Raw genomic sequence first — 20604 nt, 5'->3', positions numbered from 1 at the left:
GTAGATTACTGCAATATGTCAGTATATTTGTTATGCCTCGCGTATTTATCACTGCGCATTCTCCCGGATAAATTGCTCAACCTTTTCAAATTTAGAGCTCACATATGAAGCTGCCACCTCTCCGTCTTTATATACGCGGAACGTCGGAAAGCTGTCGACATTAATCGATTCACAAAAATCCTCGAGCTCCTCTGCGCTTACTTTAAGAAACTTGACATGACCAAAGTCCGACTCCATGAGTTTATTTACTTTTGGCGCTACCATCTTGCACCCACCGCACCACGGCGCCGAGAACTGAACAACAGTCAGCTGCTTTTCCCCTATAGCAGCATGAAATTCCTCGGGGGTATGAATGTCGAGAGGCATATGAAGTGAGTGAATCTTAAATTTTTATCTAAAAGGCCAGTTCACGTCGCCCAATCTTTTTGAGCCTATATTGAAAACGGTCAGTTGAATGAAGCCATCAGCAATAAACCAATGTTTATGTTTTTTAGCCAATCGGTTGGATGTATTACAAATAGCTTGAGAAGTCAGCAAGGGGAGTGCGCACAAGCGTCATGAGCGTGGACGCAGGCGGTTCACGTCGTAGCTATCGCAGTCCTAATAATCATCAACATTCTAACAATGTAAATCAACATCCTGGAAGCTTTCATCTCACTAGTGAAACAATTGCATTATCGTCACAACCATCTCCTCGCTTGTCACGTCAAATGCGGTCTAGTCTTAAAAAATCTGTACCATCAGTGGAAGAGGGAGATTTTGTCTGGGTGAGTGATGAAAGTGGATTTTGTACATCTGCTGTCGTTGTACGTACAGGGTTTGTCTTTGATGAAGATACAGAACAAGAACAGCATGTGACGGTCGTACATACTGAAGATGGTGAGGAACGTGCTATTCGTGATCGATCATTAGTGAAATTACCATCATGTCATCATCCAAAAGAATTGCTACCATTAGAGCTACATGATCTTAGTAATGTTCCTCTTATGGCAACGAATGGTGATACTGGACGAACCGAAACGTTTACATCGGAACAATTAGAGAATGTAGCATTATATACGTTACGCGCTAGGTATCGTATGGAGCAAGTCTACACTTGGGTCGATCGAGTGCTTATTGGATTAAACCCCGTGACTCCATTGCCTATATACACACCTGATCATATGCAAGCGTATAATAAGAGTCGAGAACATACGCCATTATATGAAAAAGATACGGTGCATGATGCTCCACCCCACGTCTTTGCTTTGGCACAGAATGCACTTCGATCGATGCAAGACTCAAATGAAGATCAAGCTGTCATTCTATTGGGTGGTATGGGTGCTGGTAAATCCGAGGCAGCTAAACTTCTTGTTCAGTACTTGTGCGAGATTGGCGACAGTGCCACTTTGCGACAAGAAAACGATGCTGATGCTGGAGTACTTCATCCCATTGGTCAACAGATTTTACATGCGTTTACAATTTTAGAAGCATTTGGAAATGCTGCTACGTTGCAGAATCCAAATTCGTCACGATTTGCAAAAATGATCTCAGTCGAATTTAGTAAACATGGTGATGTGATTGGAGGAGGGTTTACAACGCATTATTTTGAAAAATCTCGAATTATTGAGTGTCGAAACCATGAACGGAATTTTCACGTCTTGTATCAAGTCCTTGCAGGAGTGCAACATGATCCTGCGTTACGTGATGCACTGGAATTAAACAAAAGTATCAGCGAGTTTGCACTTTTGAAACAAGCTAATCCAGATCTCACACACGCTGCATTAGATGCGCGCGACTATCGAGATCTCATGTCAAGTTTTTCCGCGCTTCGAATTCGTAAGAACGAACGAATCGAAATTGTTCGAATTGTCGCTGCTTTATTGCACCTTGGTAATGTCGAATTTGTGCTTGATCCTGAAGGTGGCAAATCGACTAATACTACCACTTCCATGACGATTAGTGATGCTAATTCGTGCGCTCTTAAGGATCCAGCTCAAATTCTCTTGGCTGCTAAACTATTGGATGTTGAACCAGTGGTTTTGGACAATTACTTTCGCACGCGTCAATTCTTTTCAAAAGATGGAGGTAAAACAGTATCGTCGCTCAAAGTCGTAACAGTCCATCAAGCTCGAAAGGCACGCGATACGTTCATTCGAAGTTTATATGAGTCGCTTTTCAATTTTCTTGTCGATACACTGAATGGAATTCTTGGCGGCATCTTTGATCGGTATGAGAAATCCAATATTGTGATCAATTCACAAGGTGTCCACGTTTTAGATATGGTTGGATTTGAAAATCTCGAAGCTTCTTTAAACACTTTTGATCAGCTTTGTTTCAACTATTGGAGTGAAAAGGTTCATCATTTTTACGTTCAAAATACACTGGCAATCAATTATAGCGAGTTGGAAGAAGAGACACAGCAAGTGCAACACCGTCTAAGTTTCCATGCTACTATTGACATTACAAGTGAACAAGAAAAGTGCTTACAATTGTTTGAAGACAAATCCGATGGAATTTTTACCTTATTGAGTGGATCTGCTAAAGCCCGTGCTCCAAATGACGATGATTTTGTGCATAAACTCTTTTCCAGCAATGAAAATGTCACGGCTTTATCACGACCGAATGTAGGAGCTGAAACCACTAGCGATTACTTGGCTCCCTCCAAAGATTGGCGACTTTTGTTCATCATTCAGCATCATTGTGGAAAAATTACGTACAATGGCAAAGGTTTAGCAGCCAAAAATGCTCTCACCATCTCGTCAACGTGTGCTGCTATCATGCAGTCGTCCAAAAATGCCGTACTTCATGCAGTTGGAGCGGCTCAAATGGCTGCAGCATCAAGTGAAAAGGCAAAAGTATCGACACTTCGAGAAAGCATGTCCAAGTTTCGAACTTCAATCACCTCAGCTAAAGAGGGTAAAGTTATTGGAGAAAGTTGTGTTCTGGATGTCTACAATCAAGCGGATGCTTTGTTGCATGCGTTGAATCATACAGGAAAGAACTTTTTCGTATGTATCAAACCAAATGAAGAATTGGAAGAAGGAGTATTTGACTCGGCGTATGTGATGAAGCAGATTCGAGAGAATCACGTGGTGGAACTCATGCAAGCTAGTCGATCCATCTTTACCGTACAGCTTACATACGGACACTTTTTTCGACGGTACAAGAATGTGTGTGGTCATCGTGGAACGTTAGAGTCATTACTGCGTTCATTATCAGCAATTGGAGTCTTGGAAGAAGAGACGTTTGTTGTTGGAAAAGCTAAAGTCTATTTGACAAGTTATCAATGGAAAAAGCTGGAGCAAGCGCGATTTTTGTATTTAAATGCTTGTGCAACGATGATCCAGCGAAACATGCTGCGTGGAGGCTTTCGAAAGAAGTCAGCACGTTTGCTTTACGTCATGCGAGGACTACGAGAAGCGATGACTCAGCGTGATTCGAACGATTTGATTCAACATATTGCAAATTGTGCGCAGATTCTTGGAAAACGTGCGTGTGCAGACATTCGTGTATTGAACGAAGGTCGGCAATTAATTGTACGATTGGATGAAGAAGAATATGTGAACTCGATCATTGCCGATGCTACACGCATTGGGCATCCAAATCTGATTGAATATGCTGTGCGTGTTGCTGAAAAGAGCTCTCCGTGGCTCGCAGTCGATCCGTTACGACGGAAAAGCAAGAGTATTGTGGCTCTACAGAAGCAAAAGAACGAAAAATTGGCTGCTGTGAACGGAAAATTGCGTGCATATATCATTGCAAACGATCCAGAAGCACTGATGGGTTCGCTGGCGACATTGGAGGAGCCTTCAGTTGAGTCGCTAGAACGAAAACTTGCGACAATGATGATCATTCGCGCACTGGAGGAAAAAAGTGCGGTTGAGTCGGTTTCATATGCTCTCTCGACGATTACAGAAGTGGACGATGACGCGAGTGTACTGAACGCACTGCTTGGCCCTGCCACTAAAGCTGTACGACTAGGAGTGGAAGCAAAGGTTGCAAAGGTTGCTGAGACGCTGAGAAGATTAAACAGTCGCATTCATGAGAGTGACGAAGAGATTGAAATCGAAGAAGAGATTGAAGAAGATGTGAGTACACGATCTAAGCCTATCGAAACAGTTGACTTGCAGAACATCTTTGCTGCTTTGCAAAAAGCGTTGGATGATGAGAATTATGTTGCTGTAGACAAAGTGTTGGCTCGATTGAAAGTGCTTGGAATCTCAGATGGCGATCCTCGACTGGATACTGCAAAACGGGCTATCGCTGCACAAACAATCCCAGCAAGTATGCTTTCTGAACGAAAGCAAGTGATTAAATTTCTAGCTGTAGCTAAGATTTCGCAAGATATCGAGTTATTGTCAGAAGCAATTAAAGAGGCTGTTGGTGTTGGTTTAGCAAAGTGGGACTTTAATCTGAAAAATGCCGAGCGGGAACGCGAAAAACTTCTTGCAGCTCAAAGTAATTCGCCAACGACAGTGGAAATAATGCCAGTGACGACACAAATTGTTGTGAAATCAGTGAAAAAGGTTAAGAAAGTTAAAAAAGTGGTAGAAACCACACCAATCGAAATGTTGCTGCAAATTTGGGAAGCTGAAGACGTGAATGTTCTTGATCGTTTGCACTCTGCTATTCCACCAAACCTCCAAGGTGTATTTGATGCAAAAGTCTTTCGACTGCAACAAGTTGCTAGTATTCAAAAGACGTTAACTGAGGCGCTTGAATGTGATGTTCCTAAGACTGTAGAGCAAGCGCTTGGTGAGTCAATTAGTATGGGGTTTTGTTCTCCTCGATTTGAGGTATTATTTGAATATCACGCAACACTTCGAAGTCGTGCGAATGGAGAGGAGAAAAAAGAAGATGTAGCCACTATGGATGGACTTCACGCAGCTATTCAATTGTTAACTCGTCGAGTTGAAGAAAATGCTGAGATTCGTCAGGATGCTATCGAATTATTGGCAACGGAAATGGACGAGTTTTCAAATCCAAGCGGCGATAGCGATAGTGTGTATAATGCTGAAGAACGGGAACAGATACTACTTAAAGTTGGCAACTTGCGTCGCCATTTGGAATCACGTATTGCAGCCGCTGCTCGTCTTGAATCGACGCTTGCATTGCCTACAGATGCGGCGTCTGTTAAAGCCATTGAGTTGAGTATCGAGGTGGCAAGAGAAGCAGGCGTTCATGAACGATTATTATTGAAAGCAGAAGACAAACTGACGATTGCTCGAAGAAAATCTGTTGGGACAGGTGAACGACAGCATGGGCTCTCATATCACAATGACACGGAGAGTAGCTTTAGTCTGAATGGACCTAACGATAGCAAAAGTCCACGTTGTGATGCGATGGGAGACAGAAGTACTGATACTTCAAGCGATAAGCACCACAATCACGGCATAGAAAAAGATGCCGTTGCATTCCATCATTTTGAACATTTACGTGGATTCAACTCCCAATCAACAGGAGTTCTTGCCAAGAAATTATGCTGGGAAAGCCGCGCAATCTCGCAGAGCTTATCGATATTATACGATACTATGGATGAGACTATCAATACGACATTTGCGTCGGCGGGACAGATGGCACTGTCGATTAATCGCTGTATCCTCGGTTACATGCGGGATCGAATTGTATTTTACCGTGAGATGCTAGCGCAGTACATTCTTCAAATTGGTCTGATGAAGCCATCACTTGTGGATGAAATTTATTTACAACTTATGAAACAATTGACAAAGAATCCAAAACGAGATAGCAGCATTCGTGGTTGGTCGTTGTTTGCCATGTGTGCCACGTCGTTTCCACCGTCATTAGCACTTCAAAAGTATGTCATTCTGTTTCTGAAAGCACAAACGGCGGATAGTAATAGTTTCTGGCGTCTTGTACGCAACTTCGCGGCCTATGCATTAAAAAAACTTGAAAATCTTCTCGAAAATGGTGCAACGGGGTTTATTCCTAGTATTGACGAAATTCGTGGCTATGAAGCTCGACCGCCATTTCTTGCTACGATTCAATTACTAGATGGAACACCGTTAGCAGATGCTTTTCCAGTCACACCCGAACTCACAGTGACACAAATGGTTGAAATTTGTGCTCATTTTCTCGGATTAGAAGACCATGTTGTTAACTTTTTAGGTCTCACAACCACATCTGAACGTGTTGTGGTTGGAAAGACTGGAGCTACTAGTTCTAGTACGTCCATCTCTGCTAGTCGTGAAGGCGAGAACGAGCCAACAAATGACTCGAATGTTGCTAATAAAGAAGTCTCGATACCACAAACGTTAAGTGTGAGTACATCCGTCGCGTCCCCAACAAGTTATTTCCACAAATTTATGACTGCACCGTCATTTTTAAGCTCAAATATGTTTCTTGGGGATATCTTTGAAAAAGAACTCATTCGTGGACGAGACGTACGGTTTGTACTTAAGATTCGACTCAATCCTGTCTACATGTTGCAATATACCGACGAAATGTACGATCGATTGGTATATATTCAAGTTCAAGAAGAGATTGTTAAAGGCAATCTTCCAGTACTTGAAAAAGAAGCTTTGTTACGACTGACTGCACTTGCAATTGGTGTCGATTGTGGAGATGCACCACCTCTCTCAGTGGAGGAAGTGACTGAAATGCATGTGTTGGAATATTTACCACCGGAATGGCAAGGAGCTCATGATGAAGAAGAGTGGGCAGAGTTAATTCTAGATAATTTAACTGACAATTTATTGGATGATCAAGATGCACTGTACCCAGTGAGTGAATTGCAGCGTATTTACATTGAAGAAGTCACACGACATCGCTTATATGGCTCAAGTTTCTTTCCGTCAAAGCTTGTGAATCGCGGGCATGGATTAAATCATTGTCTTGGAATTGAAGTGCCAAATTATTTTGTCATTGCTGTGAATGGATATGGTTTGCACATTCTTGGTCGTGATGGCTCAATACTAGGATTTTGTGAGTACAATCAAATTGTATATTCTGGTGGCTCGTATCCACAATATAAAGTCTGTTTGAAAAAATCGACGGATGTCTCTGCTCCAGTTGAAGAGATTATTGTGACGACCAAATATTCCGAAGAGCTTGATGCTCTGATTACGGATTACAAAGAAATTACGGCACTTTTAAATGAAGCGTAGCTCATGTAGACATTTTCATAGATTGTCAAGATTGTTCTTTTCCTATCGAAGATCAGCAATATATTGTAACCCAGTTATAAAATAAAAGACATACTTTTGACTTATGACAAGATTCGTCCAGCAAGTACGTTAACAAGATTCTCACTCTCATGTTCAGGTTTAAACACAATAGTTGGATGATTTCCTGTCCATTTTGGAACACAGTACGTCCAATCATTCAATAAATGCTGCATCATCTTCTCCATCACAATATCTGTCTCTGCAAACAACCGTACACCTGTTTCTTCGGCTCGACGATCAAGTTTACTTGTTGTTGGCTGCAAATTGACAATACATAACGAACCAGCGTACTCCCCGGCCATTTCTGAAAATGGTTCGACCCTTAAACTCGTTCCAAGGACCAAGGCGACATCTGCTGCTTCACATTCATCAATTGCAATGTCAATATCACCCAAGGGTTCATCAAATCCAACAACATTTCGCTTTAATCGACCATTTCCATGTCGTGTACGCGCTCGAAGTCTTTGTTCGATCGATCTTTTCGTACTCACACAATTCGGATCATCACATAATCCGGTCCAGGGAAAATTTGTAGTATACACTTTCTCACACGTCTCACATTTTGCATGTGTGGCATTGCCATGCACTTCAGTTAAAGCTGTTGCAGGTATGCCACTTTTTAAATGCAAATTATCGACATTTTGAGACACAATATGCTTTAAAAATCCAAGTCGATGCAACTCAAATAGTGCCATGTGCGTAGGAGATGGTACCAAATTGTGAAAATCGGGAATAATGGGTACGAGAATCTCATTTTCTGGGACAACAATAATGTCGTCACTACTCTTTCTGTCAATTCGCTGTCGTTTTTGATCCGTCTGAAGCTTAAAATTCTTCGTACGAAGACCATTCTCTCCACGATAATCAGGAATACCTACGGACGTGCTTATCCCAGCACCTGTAAAAGCTACAAGGTGTTTTGCATTTGCAATAAGCATTGCTAATTTACGACACTTTTCATCCAATTCATACTTGGAAAAAGTGTTTTGTCCTTCAACGGTAGGTATTGCTACTTCAGTCCTCAGGTTCGTTTCGATATCGGAAGGAGTGCTGAATTCGTCATCGGTAGTTAGTGCTCCTTCAGCCCTTGATGTCATTTCCACATCTTGACGATAAAAATCACGTCGAGCAGAGCGAAGAAGTGCTTTCATAGGTGCAAGTTGGTAATTGTGTGCAGATGGAAGGTACTCGTCGCTATCGCTAGGCGAACGACACCGCTTTGACGAAGCCAGCATGGAGAAACGGCAAAAATGTCCAGCTTCATAAATACGTGGTACAGCAATTTCATGGACTACACATCAAATTCACAGCTGTAAGGAATTAGAAACATTTGATGACCATATTATCGTTTTGAATTACCTACGATAACGCCATCTTGTAGGTCAGTGACTTTAAACAATGTCTACACGTAACACATTTGAAGCTTTCAAAGCATTATTGACATTTTTCGAATACGATAAGTTTCCGTCGCTTCGTTCATCAAGCATTGCCATTGTCCTTCGGCTTGATTGTTCTGTGTAATTCAATAAGTACAATATTATTGAGTCTAAAGAAACGCACTCGGAAATTTATAGTGCTACAAAGACCATTGTCTAAATTTAGTCAGTAATTCTTTAGAAATAGTACTCTTACTATACAATGTCTTCGTCTATTAGTTCAAGTAAAAAGATCGACCAGTTTCTCTCTTTGAAATACTCTCTTTCACAATAATTCTCATAATCTGGACGCTCAAAAGGTATTTACGTCTAAGATTTTTTTAAGAACAAACAGATATTTCTGATACCAAACGAATTTTACCGAATTTTACCGAATTTTACCGAATTTTACGCAAAATAGAACCAAACTTCGACTGAAGTACGACTACCTTAAAACGCCTTGCCAATAAGTGCAGCCTTAGTATTCGTGATCAATGTTGGCACTACTGATGGATCTGCTAGCGTCGATACATCACCCAATGAGTCTTCCTCACCATGCGAAATTTTGCGCAAGATACGGCGCATGATCTTGCCACTTCGTGTCTTTGGTAATCCTGGTACAAGCACAATCAGATCGGGGGAAGCAAAGGCACCTATACGTGTGCGTACTTGCTGCACTAACTCTTTTTCAACATCTTTTGATGCGTTTATACCATCCACCAACGTTACAAAGCAGCAAATCCCCTCGCCCTTTATTTGATGTGGAATACCGATGACTGCTGCTTCTGCTACGATATTATGTGCTCCCAATGCACTTTCAATCTCTGCAGTGCCAATTCGATGTCCAGAAGTGCATAATACGTCGTCAATACGGCCCGTAATAAAATAGTAACCATCTTTGTCACGACGGCATCCGTCACCCGTAAAGTAAAGACCTTTGTGCGTTGACATATATACTTGCATAAAACGATTGTGATTACCATACACAGTACGCGCCATACCTGGCCATGGCTTTCGAATACACAATTGTCCATCTACATCACTGTCTCTTATCTCATTACCTTGTTCATCCGTAATAACAAAATCAATCCCAAAAAACGGTTTAGCGCATGACCCGGCTTTCATAGGTACTGCTCCAGGGAGACCCACACCAATGTGTCCACCCGTTTCAGTTTGCCAATAGGTGTCTGCAACGTAGCACTGACGGTTTCCAACAACTTCATAGTACCACTTCCATGCTTCGGGATTAATGGGTTCACCAACACTACCAAGAATTTTCAGACTTGATAAATCATACTCGCGAATCTTTTCATTACCACGAGCCATAAGTGCACGAATAGCTGTAGGAGCAGTGTAAAACTTGGTAACTTTATGGCGTTGAATCAAGTCCCAATAGCGACCATGATCTGGGTACATAGGTGTGCTTTCAAACATAACCGTCGTAACACCATTTGCCAATGGTCCGTAAATAATGTAGCTATGACCCGTAATCCAACCGGCATCTGCTACACAGGCAAAGATATCGTCATCATGAAGGTCGAATGTAAATTTGGCCGTTAACATGGTATAAAGAAGGTATCCTGCTGTCGTATGTGCAATACCCTTTGGAGTACCCGTCGATCCAGACGTATACAAAATAAACATGAGATCTTCCGAATTCATAAACTCAGGTGGACAGTATGGACGATGACGCAGAAGCTCTTTGGTCATATCCACATCAATCATAGGATTCATCTTGATCTCTGGGTTGTATGTGCGCTTAAAGACAAAGATCTTGCGCACAAAATCAAGTCCATTGAGTGCATGATCAACAATTTGTTTTAATGGCAACGTCCGACCGCCACGTTTGCCTTCATCTGCCGTAAAAATCCATTGTGAATGCCCGTCAATCACACGATCACGTAGCGACTCAGCTGAAAAGCCCGCAAACACAACACTATGTACTGCACCAATACGCGTGCATGCAAGCATCACAAATGCAATTTCGGGAATCATGGGCATATAAATGGATACAGTATCACCACGTCGAACACCAGCAAACTTCATTGCATTAGCTATACGACACGTTTCTTCCAGCAGCTCCGAGTAGGAAATATGACGATCCTGTCCAATTTCATCAGCTTCCCAAATGATTGCTGTTTTATTTGGATGCTTTTTAGCATGACGATCAATACAATTTGTACTAACATTCATCTCTCCATTAAGAAACCAAGCCGTATCGCCCTTGTTAACCGAGCCAACCATAGTGCTGTCAAATGGACGGAACCAATCAAGATGCTTGCGACCGAGTTCGCCCCAGAATTGCTCAGGGTCGTCAAGTGATTGTTTGTACATGGATTCATACTGTTCTATGCTTTGCACATGAGCGACGGTTGAGAATCCATCGGGCACTGGATACGCTTTATCCATGTGGGTATTTATTACCTCTCAATTCAATTTTAAGCAAATTTAAAAATGACTCGTAGGGTCATCCCCCAATCGACACTTTTATAGAAAAAATGGTCAAACCCAACGTTATTAAAAGTATGACGAAAGTAATACTGCGGACGTATCTTTTATAAGGTTAGGGTCCGACTTTAGATTTCGCGATAAATTTTCAACGCAGTTTTTAGAGTCTATAAAGTCAAACTGACATGATTGCTGGCATGCTGACATGATTGCTCGTATGCTGACGATATTCAGCCTGAAAAAAATCGCGATATATTTTCGTTTGTGCATCTATAAGAATTCGTCAAGATCTGATGTTCTTCATGCGATTTCTATGCATTGTACATAATAAATGATCAATCAAAGGAAAGAAAAGTGAAGTATCGCCCAGCATACCAGGAAAGAGCAGCAACGTCTAGCAGTTCACGACGCATGAATTGACGAAACGTAATGATGATATATCAGTGACTTGGAGCTCGAGCATGCAATTTATGCTCTATCAACTAAATCGTTTTCTAACACTTTTATTTGTACATATAATATTTCTTAAATCGGACTGTACTCTACATAGAATAAAAATTATAGACACTGTAAAGTATGCCCACACGTGGTATACCGCAAGTATCAAAGTATCAATGTGCCTGGCCACGACATGTAGCCATAGTGTGGGCAGTGATAGATGTAGTCTTGCCGTCTAATTTCTCAAAGTCCAGCACTTATGAAAATGAAGAAGTCAAAACGCTTTTAGAACATCAAGGGAATAAAAAATAGTCCACCTTTGCTGAAGATATAATTTTGTTACTCTGTTCGCACAATTACATTAACTTCTCCCACGCTTGAACTCAAAATGTATGCCTTTCTACTTTCGCATCGGTGATCGTTGGATTTTGCCCTTTTCTGAGAGCTCTTAGCAGGTGTCGCTCCATAATATGACTTAAGCTACGTAAAACGCAGTCAAGTTTAAGTGTGTAATGACAATTACTAATGAGATGCGATATTTATATTGATGCATTATCCAACTCTTCGTGGTAATGGTTTAGATTTTATACTTTACCACATGTAAGACTATCCAGATTTTCGATAAATGTTCCGACATAACAACTCTATCATCTCTATATTGGTGTGATGCTGCATTGTATAATCGCTGTCAACTAATCAGAGTCAATAAGTAGTCATAAGCACACTGTTTAAAAAACACGGCAGACTATGAAAATTCGAAGTTTTCTGACCGTAGTTGCTGCTTGTATCGGCACAACTGAAGCATGGGAGTATCCAGTGAAGAAAACAAGGTTGCTACAAGTGTATAAGCCAGTACAACAAATTGATACACCGTCCGCTTCCAAAGGTACAGCCAGCAAGCTGATTGACCCAATTGAAAATGACACTTTTCAAAGTACGCGACGAAATCGGGGCTGGAAGATGATGTTTCTGATGTGCAAAGTGACTCAACTTCTGCTTCTGCGTTAGACGACGACACCTCGAGTTCGCCTTCACTATCGTTACAATCAGCAGCCACAGATTCATCGTTAGACCTTAGCTCCAGTGACTCTAGTTTCTTAGGTGAAAAGAGCAACGTGGATAACCTGTCCAGTACAACAAGTGCCGCTACATCAGAGAGTCAGAAGTCTGCTGACGATCTCGATTCGAAACCTGCCCAAACATCAAAGATTCGTGATGAAATACTAACCTCTGGATCACTTTTCTCTGATGACGCTACCAGTGAGCTGAATGAAGGCATAGATGGTCCTATAAGCACAAACTTTACAGACGAAGCAGACATGACTTCAGACCAAATCATTGCTTCTGTGACAATCTGGGCAGCGCAGCGCATTCATGGTGTTACGCTTAAAGTATCAGCGCCTGTGATGAAAACACTTAGTCACGGGGTTGAAAGTGGTGATGCGATCACGCTTCCTCTCAGGCCAGATGAATACATTACGACAATGGAGACACATGAGGGGAGTTGGAACGGCCACACATGCATCTATTTTTTGGGATTTAGTACGAACAAAGGCGTCACAGTCGTGGGAGGCACAAGAACAAACACCAACAGCATAGTTCCTGCTCCAAAAGGATATCAAATTGGAGGATTTCTTGGTCGTAGTGGAATTTATCTCGAGCAGCTGGGTGTGATATGGCAAACAGTGCCAGACTCTTCAATTAAAAATTTGCCTAGTAGTGCGTCTACGTCTAGTGATGGCTCTTCATCATCTGATGAGGAGAAAATAGATACGACAAAATTGGATTTGAAGGATGACTCGGATACCTATAGCTTGTCTGATGCCTCTTCATCAGTAGATTCGACATCTAGTGATATCAGTGACTCCATGTCCGATGATAAAATGCTTAAATATGTGACAGACGCATCGACGGGATCGAATGACGACTTGACCACTTCATCTTTGGCTGATTTATCGACCAAAGTCTCATCGCTTGCATCTTCTTCAAGTGATGCCAATGGTTCGATGTCTTTGGATAATAAGAAAGGTATTGTAAAGAATTTACATGGGCTTCGATTTGATTCTCTGGACACAAGTGATGGTGCGAGTGAAAGCGAATTCAAAGGTGTAGACGATTTTACAGATGACGAGGCCAGCAATAACGCATCGGATCAAACGTCATCCTATTTGGATGAAATGTCATCTGGATCAACAGCTGAGCCTTCATTGTTGGCATCCAAAACAAGTGATGCTCATAGCTCAATGTCATCAAAAAAGGCAGAAATCAGCGCGGCGGATTTATTTGATCTGATGGCGAGTTCACGTTACGCTAGTACGGATACCAGTTTGAATGGGTATGACGTTAGCAAAGAGTAAATATGGCTAATGGCCGATCTTCGGTGGCACTGCTATGACTATTTCTGAATATAAGCAGCTTGAGTAACAGAAGGCTCTGGAAAGATAATAAAAAACCTGTAATTAGTAGGCTGGTGATCTGCACCATGCAAGATTCGCTATGCGCTGGATGATTCACAGTCAAAGTATGACTAGAGCTATTCTAAGGTGTGGGGGTCTCTGCTACCCGTTGTATGCTCTCTGACGCCTGTATCAGATCTAACTGCGTTTCAATGTCATGAGATATTAGTCGCAACAACTTCTTAACCTGCGATCAAGGCCTTGATCGACCTCGCTTCCTGGAAAATGTACCTTTTTGACAACACCTTTGCGCGTTTCATCGAAAAGAGAGCAGCAATAGCCAGAGGTAGAGTGTAAGTATTTCTAGCATCGCGTTTATCGCCATCAAGTAGTGCTTGCAGATCGAAGCGAGACGAGTCGTACGCGGCAGCGAAAGTATCTCTCCACTCATAAATTTGCTGTACTGAGAGTCGTGACTGATGACTGCTGCTGGCGAACGGAGAGCTACTGCTGGCTTTTACTGGTGTCGGAAGCGAGAGCTCTACCATTTCATGAACTGCATTTTGTGAGGAACAAGTATGTGCTTGAAACCAGCAAATCACAGAAGTCGTGGGTTGCCATTCCAACAAGTTGTCCACAACTCTCATCATTTATGGCTATATCTCATTTCAAACAAAAGAGATAATCCTGTCAAACGCATTAGAGCTTGATTGCAATATACGCAATACAACTCTTTAAGAACTTGTAAGAGATCTGCCGTGATACCGGTGCTGTGTTTTTTTATACAGAGTGTAGAAAGCTTTGGCTGCAGACGCAAAAGATTTCTTTCTATGCGGTAGAAGTGATCGCCTTACTTTATTGCTAGCACGAGTTTTGATCAATAATTTTTTGAACGTTTATAAAGTTTTGTTTGAAACTGAGAAAGGTGCAGATACCGATCTCAAGTAAAAAACCAAGCCATTAATTCTAACAAATGCAGAGAAGCGACAAGTAGCCGCGAAGACTAGAGGCGGTGAAGGTGACAGAACTTTGAACGTTTTCATCGCTTACTATACAACGAAACAAGGCCGTAGAAAGACTAAATCCTATTGGCTTGGATTTGTGTGTGGAAGTTCAGGCTAAATGAGCATGTCATAAGCGACGATGTCAGTCTTCTTCTATACACTACACTTTATGGTGATTCTTGATGCAATGTATCTTCGCTATTGCCACCCAGCCCCGCAAGGGCACACACTCGATTAATTTTGCAATTGGTGTATAATACTTATAAATGACAAGTGATTCTGACAACGAAATTTCTTCTTGTGCTTTGATCCATCGCTAAAGTACAGAGCTAATTCCTCCTGCAGTTTGAGGGAATTTTGGTTGTCTATACTATTAAGGAATTAGGCGCTTTTGACGTAGCTCTTCGAGACGTTCATAACGAAAATCATAAAATCAAAATACAAAATACAAAAATTCCAATTTTGCGGAATTGTCAGCAAACAACAACAGATGGTGGATATGACTACCCAAGATTGTATATATCCTGTTACTACTAGCATATGTCAAAATTCCTAGAATGTCATATATTACTTCTATCATACTAGCTGGGGAAATAGATTCATATCTCTTAACATAGGCTTTTTGTAAATCAAGAAATCATAATTTGCAAATTTTAGCTATCGGTAATATCTTACGCATGATATAACTTAACACTTCTATAAAATTGAAATTAAGTATATTTTCAAACATGGTCTGTATCCCAACACTATAAAAACGTACCTCGGTCAAGAGGAACTTCGATAACTTAGATGAGCTCACGAATGTCATTCTAGCCTTCATCTTCATACAGTCATTAATATCAGGATCGACTGCGGGTGAGGTATGCGGCTAATCGTGGCTAGAATCGTCTTTGCTATCTTCGCTGCTGGAATCATCACTGTCATCTCGCTTCTGGTTGCCGTATCTTGTAGGGTAAGTGTTCTGATAGCCGTTGCTGTTGGGAGAATAGTTGTTGAATCCATAATTATTCCCGCCAGTATAGGAGTAAGCGCTGGGATAGTATGTATCTCCTAAGCGCCTCTCCTTTGGGACTGTTCCAGCGGTTCTCAGAGCACGAGGACCATTCTTTAAAGCAGCAATATTAACTTTCGAAGCTACTTGTAAAGAGTTGGCATGATGAATGGGGTCAGGATTGACAACGGCACTACTAGTCGCCAGAAGTGTTGATGCCATCACAGCCGGTAGTAGTACGAGAAGGCGCATCGTTGCAGAAGGTAGGGCGGAGGAGATGGTAGTGAGATAAGAAGAGAAAGTTGATAAGTGAGACCTCTAGGGCCTTGCTTAAATTCTGGAGCCGGCTTTACAATAGTTAAATATTCGCAAATCATTGTTTTCTGCAATCCTGCAGCCTATCCTTTTCTCAATCCAATGATATGATCTGTTGTCTGTAGGTCTCTGTACTTTCACCATCTATTTGAAATACTTAGGGCACCCAATACCTTCTGCAGCGAGATTTGAATGCCATCTTTTTATGCTAATGCCAGCTTAAATAGCTGACGAACTTGCTTTGTGTAGGTAAGAAACAGAACCTTTGATTTCTTGAGCAATGACTAGATGTCTCAACGTGTACCTGTCTCGTGCTGATCACTGAAGATGGGTTAGAATATTCGTCAGTGCTGGTAAAAGATAGAATATCTATAAAATACGCAGTAACAGATATGATGGGCGTCATGTGTTGCGTACATCGAAAAGAAGTAGCAAGTCTGTTTGTTCGCAGTGTGCGCATACTGTTTAACTTCTGTCTTAACTACAAAACCTGCACAAATTCAAGATTCGTTAGCTTAAGTGACGTGGAGGATATGTGTACGACAAGAATTTTTAAGCAAGGGCGAAGAACGACGAGGGCTTCCTTCTATTCTGCAGGAGATTGCGATATCTAGAAAGAGCTGAAAAAGTCGTCATCATCTGCCCATCATTTCCGCAGATAATTCGAGAGATTTGAACAATATGGAAATTTTAAGCAATTTCATGATGCAAGGTAGTGCTCTTGTTTCGAAGTTATCAATGACTTTTTTTTAAACGGTCATGCTTTTTAGACTCGTTCGCCTTCACTGCACTGCGCTTATGGAGAAAAGATTGATTGTTGAGTTATCACTTCCGTTCAAGTAGCAGTACAGAGGAATTATTAGGACGTAAACCATTCAGCAATTGCTATCATAGTCAATGGGAAAGATGATCAAAAGGAGGATAGTAAGATAGCAGACGACTACACATCAGGCGACTTAAGTAGTGTTAGATTCGTATGGCTCAATCTGTCATTCTCCATATTTTCAAATTTCAAGTTGCTCACACAATTTTTTTTAAGAAATTAAGACCCTACCTATATCGAATTTCGTAGCAAATACCTTGTCTGCTTTTTTGTTTCAAGAATGACATATAAATGTATGAAATTACGTCTAAACTCTATCAAACCATTAATATCACGTTTACTAAGTTCAATAATTAAGTTTAACGCATCATATTTACGCTAACAAGCCGCATGTCTTTGGGACTTTCCAGCTCCATCGTCCTACCGTACTTTGGGGCTTCTGAGCAGTGTAAATTGTACGACCATACTTTGTTCACTTTGTTTTGCACTTTTAATACATTGCGCAAAAACATGAAAGCTGAAAGATAACCCACTGCGCTTGGAGTAATTTTCCCCTACTTGCACCTTACAGCGACTGCCCCTACACGCATATTTGCATCCATAACTCTCTCCCTATATACTTTCATATGGCTCAATGGGGCTCTATGCGATCGGTCATAGCGACTCTTCGAGTCCTAACCCCACAACTCCGCTATACCGGATTTGCCGAAGATTTTGCAAAGATGAAGCTTCGAATATCATTATACACACAGAAATTTTCTTAGCCAGGAGCGTGGCCGAGAGTCTCTAGCGTATCTACTTATCGATTTTGCCCTGCTGTATCAAGAGTTCGTAAATGCAGGATTATTAATAACGGAGATGAGTGAATAGAAACCGGTCTTTGTAAATAGTAGTGGTATCCCTTTGAAGAATAAGGACTGTTTTAAAGCATCGGGGTGTTATTTTTCTAAAGCATCGGGGTTTTATTTATGTGCGAAAGATGCTGATCTCATCCAGGCAGTATTCGAAGTACTCCATGCTGAATTGGTCGGTCTCACTCTCATCTTTTTAGTCTCACAAACTTCGAGAATACTCTCTCCGGAGACATCGTGGCGGAGTCATCGTCGGAGAAGCGGTGGCTATCTCCGACTTGCTCTCCGCACGACGAACCCATCCATGAACAACTTCCACATCAGGAGGACGAATATTAGCAAGATTTGAGTACAAGACACTCATTCCACGCATTAAACTCAGCACTTCCAATGTCCTTCAACCCTCTGCAGATAGCAATATCACTAGGGTGTAAGTCTGCCAGTAGCAACATCGATCTCAACTTTTCACGTCTGATAATTGTCCTCGATCTCGTTGAAGATGTGGGCTATCTTTAAGTCTCAAAAAGATAGCGACCCTCACTGATTGCGAACAGAGGAGATCAACAACGCACCTTCAACCCATGCTCGCGGCTGGTTTGTGACTTAAGCAACATTGACCTTCTGATCGATCCGGCCGAATTATCCTTCCGGATGAGGGCGGGAACTAGCGTAGTCTCACTTACTGTCGCGGCAAAAATGACAATAATGCGCATCGAGAAAATTCTCGTAGTCCAAATATGACATGTCATGCACCGATGTGATCGACGGTCATCGCTCTCGTGTCCTCAAATTTCACCGCTTTCTTATCCATGAGGATTGTCTTCTGGCGGTTCATGCTAGTCCTCGCATGAATCAAGTACCGCATGTAAGACACCACTCGAGCAATGAGCTTCTCGTCCGTGAGAATGGAGATATTGCTCTTGCGGTTGAGAGGTCATCGCCAATGCACCGATGCCATATAAGCTTCGGGTTCTCCTTCGTCATGTGCAGCGAGTGAGCCCCTGCTCGTAAGCTGCCTCCCAATTCCTGTATCTATTTGTATAACTTCTTGCTTAGTGTCGAGTTGGATTGAGTTGGGGTGTGCCACTGTCGAGAATATTTCGAGAGAGGGGGTAACGTATGTCACTCTGAAAAATATTGCAGTCTGCTATTACCTGTCAAAATATCGACTGGAATCTAATAAGGACCGATCTTTCATTCGATTATCTATCTATCTTAAATTGACTGCAAGGGAAACAAAAAAGTAATATTTGTTTCGCCTTGCTGCGTTAAAGGCACTTTGTATGTGGCATTAATTTCATTTTAATTATACTGAGTATATACGTTTTATCATGTCTTATAAAAAACTGTCCTAGTACTCGTGGTGCCGCTCAGCCACGTGAACCAGCAAAACTTTAACAAAGATAAAGGCCAACGTGCGCCATAAAGAATTCTTCCAATGCATAAGATAATCCAATGTTTTTAACATCCACGATCTCATTGACTGAGACCATCGCTTTCGCCTCACCACGTACTGATAAGTGCCTATGTTTAACTGCCGGTTTATCAAGTGGTCAACATAGAATCTATTCGTTCAGCAGTGCTAGAGGAGGTCAAACCTCTCGCAACAGGCTCTCGTAAGCTTTCTCGGTTGCGGTGGCTCGTCGAGAGAATCATGGCGCGCATTGAAAATTCGAAAGCTAGCTTTCAGAACCATCGTACGGCCCATGCCAGCGGTTCAGATCCGCGTCGCTGCTTTGGAGCAGACGACAGGGATGAAAGAGAAGCTGTTTCGTCGAAAATTGAGCTTTTCACGTCCGACTAACTTTTAAGGGTGTGGATAAGGCATGATTTATGTAACCTCACGTAGATCACTGGATCTGATTGCACTTTGTTTGGGTTATGTAAAGTATAACTCAATATTCTCTTTGCTACGATCGTAAATGGTCCGATGCCGCGTTCGCAGCTTGGTCTTTTAGACTTCTAACTCTGTATGTATAGACGTTTTTACAGTGTTCAATTTACCCATTTAACTTCAGTATATTCGTGTGTGTGTTCCGCCTGCCTTTGTCATCAGCGGTTGCCTTTGATTGCCTGTTTACTCAGCCATCAGCTCACTGCCCATGACACTCACTCTCATTAAGATAGACGCGGTGAATTTACCAGAATTTTTAGTGAGCTGATACCAGCGAGTCAATTTTGGTTGACAGATCCTTCCCACTATGGCCTTTACCACTTTGTGGCGGTGCCAAAAGCACCCGGATGTCCACCAAAATATTCATGTGAAATGGGTCAAAGCCTATAGATGAATGTACTTTGTTACTTAACGCAAACGCAATAAGTGGGTTGTAACTTCACCAGCTCTGTCGCCTCTTCACGCAAGTACGCTGCAAGACATCTTTCACAAAGCGATTCGGGTAGTTTACAGGACTATCTGTTTGCGAGTGATCCGCAGTTGATATAACCTATCTTGTGCAGAGCACCTTGAACGATATTCGCTAACACTTTGCTGTAAACTGCGGATCTTTATTTTATACAATGAATCATGGAACAGCTTACATATATCCTCACTCTTCACATTATCGCTAGCAGCAGCGAGATATAATCTATATCGCTCAGACAACTCACAAAGATCAGAATCTGGTTATCAGACGAGTCTTCTGAAAATCGTAGATATATCTTATGTTAATGACCCGCCAGCACACTTCCGGAACTGGCAGAGTGACTAAAGTGTCTAATTCGTTGACTAGATTTGCGGAGCACTCACGTGCGGCGACT

At 41.8% G+C, this 20604-nt stretch overlaps 10 protein-coding genes across 10 annotated transcripts; 3 read left to right on the top strand and 7 right to left on the bottom strand.

Annotated features, from left to right (window-relative positions):
• Positions 1-48: 48 nt before the first annotated feature.
• On the bottom strand, positions 49-366 carry PHALS_07177 (cytosolic thioredoxin trx1; the record flags this gene model as incomplete). The annotated part of the gene is made up of 1 exon (XM_024720599.1): positions 49-366. The coding sequence occupies one exon, from the start codon at positions 364-366 to the stop codon at positions 49-51; it is 318 nt and encodes a 105-aa protein (XP_024585782.1).
• A 191-nt stretch (positions 367-557) lies between these two features.
• Positions 558-7106, top strand: PHALS_07176 (unconventional myosin-viia; the record flags this gene model as incomplete). Its single annotated transcript, XM_024720598.1, has 1 exon — positions 558-7106. The coding sequence occupies one exon, from the start codon at positions 558-560 to the stop codon at positions 7104-7106; it is 6549 nt and encodes a 2182-aa protein (XP_024585781.1).
• Positions 7107-7207: 101 nt separating this feature from the next.
• Positions 7208-8401, bottom strand: PHALS_07175 (mono-adp-ribosyltransferase sirtuin-6-like protein; the record flags this gene model as incomplete). The annotated part of the gene is made up of 1 exon (XM_024720597.1): positions 7208-8401. One exon carries the CDS (start codon positions 8399-8401, stop codon positions 7208-7210), a length of 1194 nt encoding a protein of 397 aa, XP_024585780.1.
• Positions 8402-9031: 630 nt separating this feature from the next.
• Positions 9032-10990, bottom strand: PHALS_07174 (acetate-ligase; the record flags this gene model as incomplete). Its single annotated transcript, XM_024720596.1, has 1 exon — positions 9032-10990. One exon carries the CDS (start codon positions 10988-10990, stop codon positions 9032-9034), a length of 1959 nt encoding a protein of 652 aa, XP_024585779.1.
• Positions 10991-12155: 1165 nt separating this feature from the next.
• Positions 12156-12806, bottom strand: PHALS_07173 (uncharacterized protein; the record flags this gene model as incomplete). The annotated part of the gene is made up of 6 exons (XM_024720595.1): positions 12156-12159; positions 12238-12301; positions 12358-12501; positions 12592-12613; positions 12696-12732; positions 12799-12806. The coding sequence occupies 6 exons, from the start codon at positions 12804-12806 to the stop codon at positions 12156-12158; spliced, it is 279 nt and encodes a 92-aa protein (XP_024585778.1).
• Positions 12807-12951: 145 nt separating this feature from the next.
• Positions 12952-13824, top strand: PHALS_07172 (Mannose-binding lectin; the record flags this gene model as incomplete). The annotated part of the gene is made up of 1 exon (XM_024720594.1): positions 12952-13824. One exon carries the CDS (start codon positions 12952-12954, stop codon positions 13822-13824), a length of 873 nt encoding a protein of 290 aa, XP_024585777.1.
• Positions 13825-14105: 281 nt separating this feature from the next.
• PHALS_07171 (uncharacterized protein) lies at positions 14106-14510 on the bottom strand (the record flags this gene model as incomplete). Its single annotated transcript, XM_024720593.1, has 1 exon — positions 14106-14510. One exon carries the CDS (start codon positions 14508-14510, stop codon positions 14106-14108), a length of 405 nt encoding a protein of 134 aa, XP_024585776.1.
• Positions 14511-15735: 1225 nt separating this feature from the next.
• Positions 15736-16110, bottom strand: PHALS_07170 (RxLR-like protein; the record flags this gene model as incomplete). Its single annotated transcript, XM_024720592.1, has 1 exon — positions 15736-16110. The coding sequence occupies one exon, from the start codon at positions 16108-16110 to the stop codon at positions 15736-15738; it is 375 nt and encodes a 124-aa protein (XP_024585775.1).
• A 1865-nt stretch (positions 16111-17975) lies between these two features.
• Positions 17976-18186, top strand: PHALS_07169 (uncharacterized protein; the record flags this gene model as incomplete). The annotated part of the gene is made up of 2 exons (XM_024720591.1): positions 17976-18004; positions 18048-18186. The coding sequence occupies 2 exons, from the start codon at positions 17976-17978 to the stop codon at positions 18184-18186; spliced, it is 168 nt and encodes a 55-aa protein (XP_024585774.1).
• Positions 18187-18781: 595 nt separating this feature from the next.
• Positions 18782-19340, bottom strand: PHALS_07168 (uncharacterized protein; the record flags this gene model as incomplete). The annotated part of the gene is made up of 2 exons (XM_024720589.1): positions 18782-18994; positions 19263-19340. The coding sequence occupies 2 exons, from the start codon at positions 19338-19340 to the stop codon at positions 18782-18784; spliced, it is 291 nt and encodes a 96-aa protein (XP_024585773.1).
• Between the last annotated feature and the right edge of the window lie 1264 nt (positions 19341-20604).

The sequence above is a fragment of the Plasmopara halstedii genome (assembly GCF_900000015.1).
Source record: "Plasmopara halstedii genome assembly, contig: Scaffold_3073, whole genome shotgun sequence".
NCBI classification, from domain to species: domain Eukaryota; phylum Oomycota; class Peronosporomycetes; order Peronosporales; family Peronosporaceae; genus Plasmopara; species Plasmopara halstedii.
This window is presented reverse-complemented; position numbering and strand designations above follow the sequence as displayed.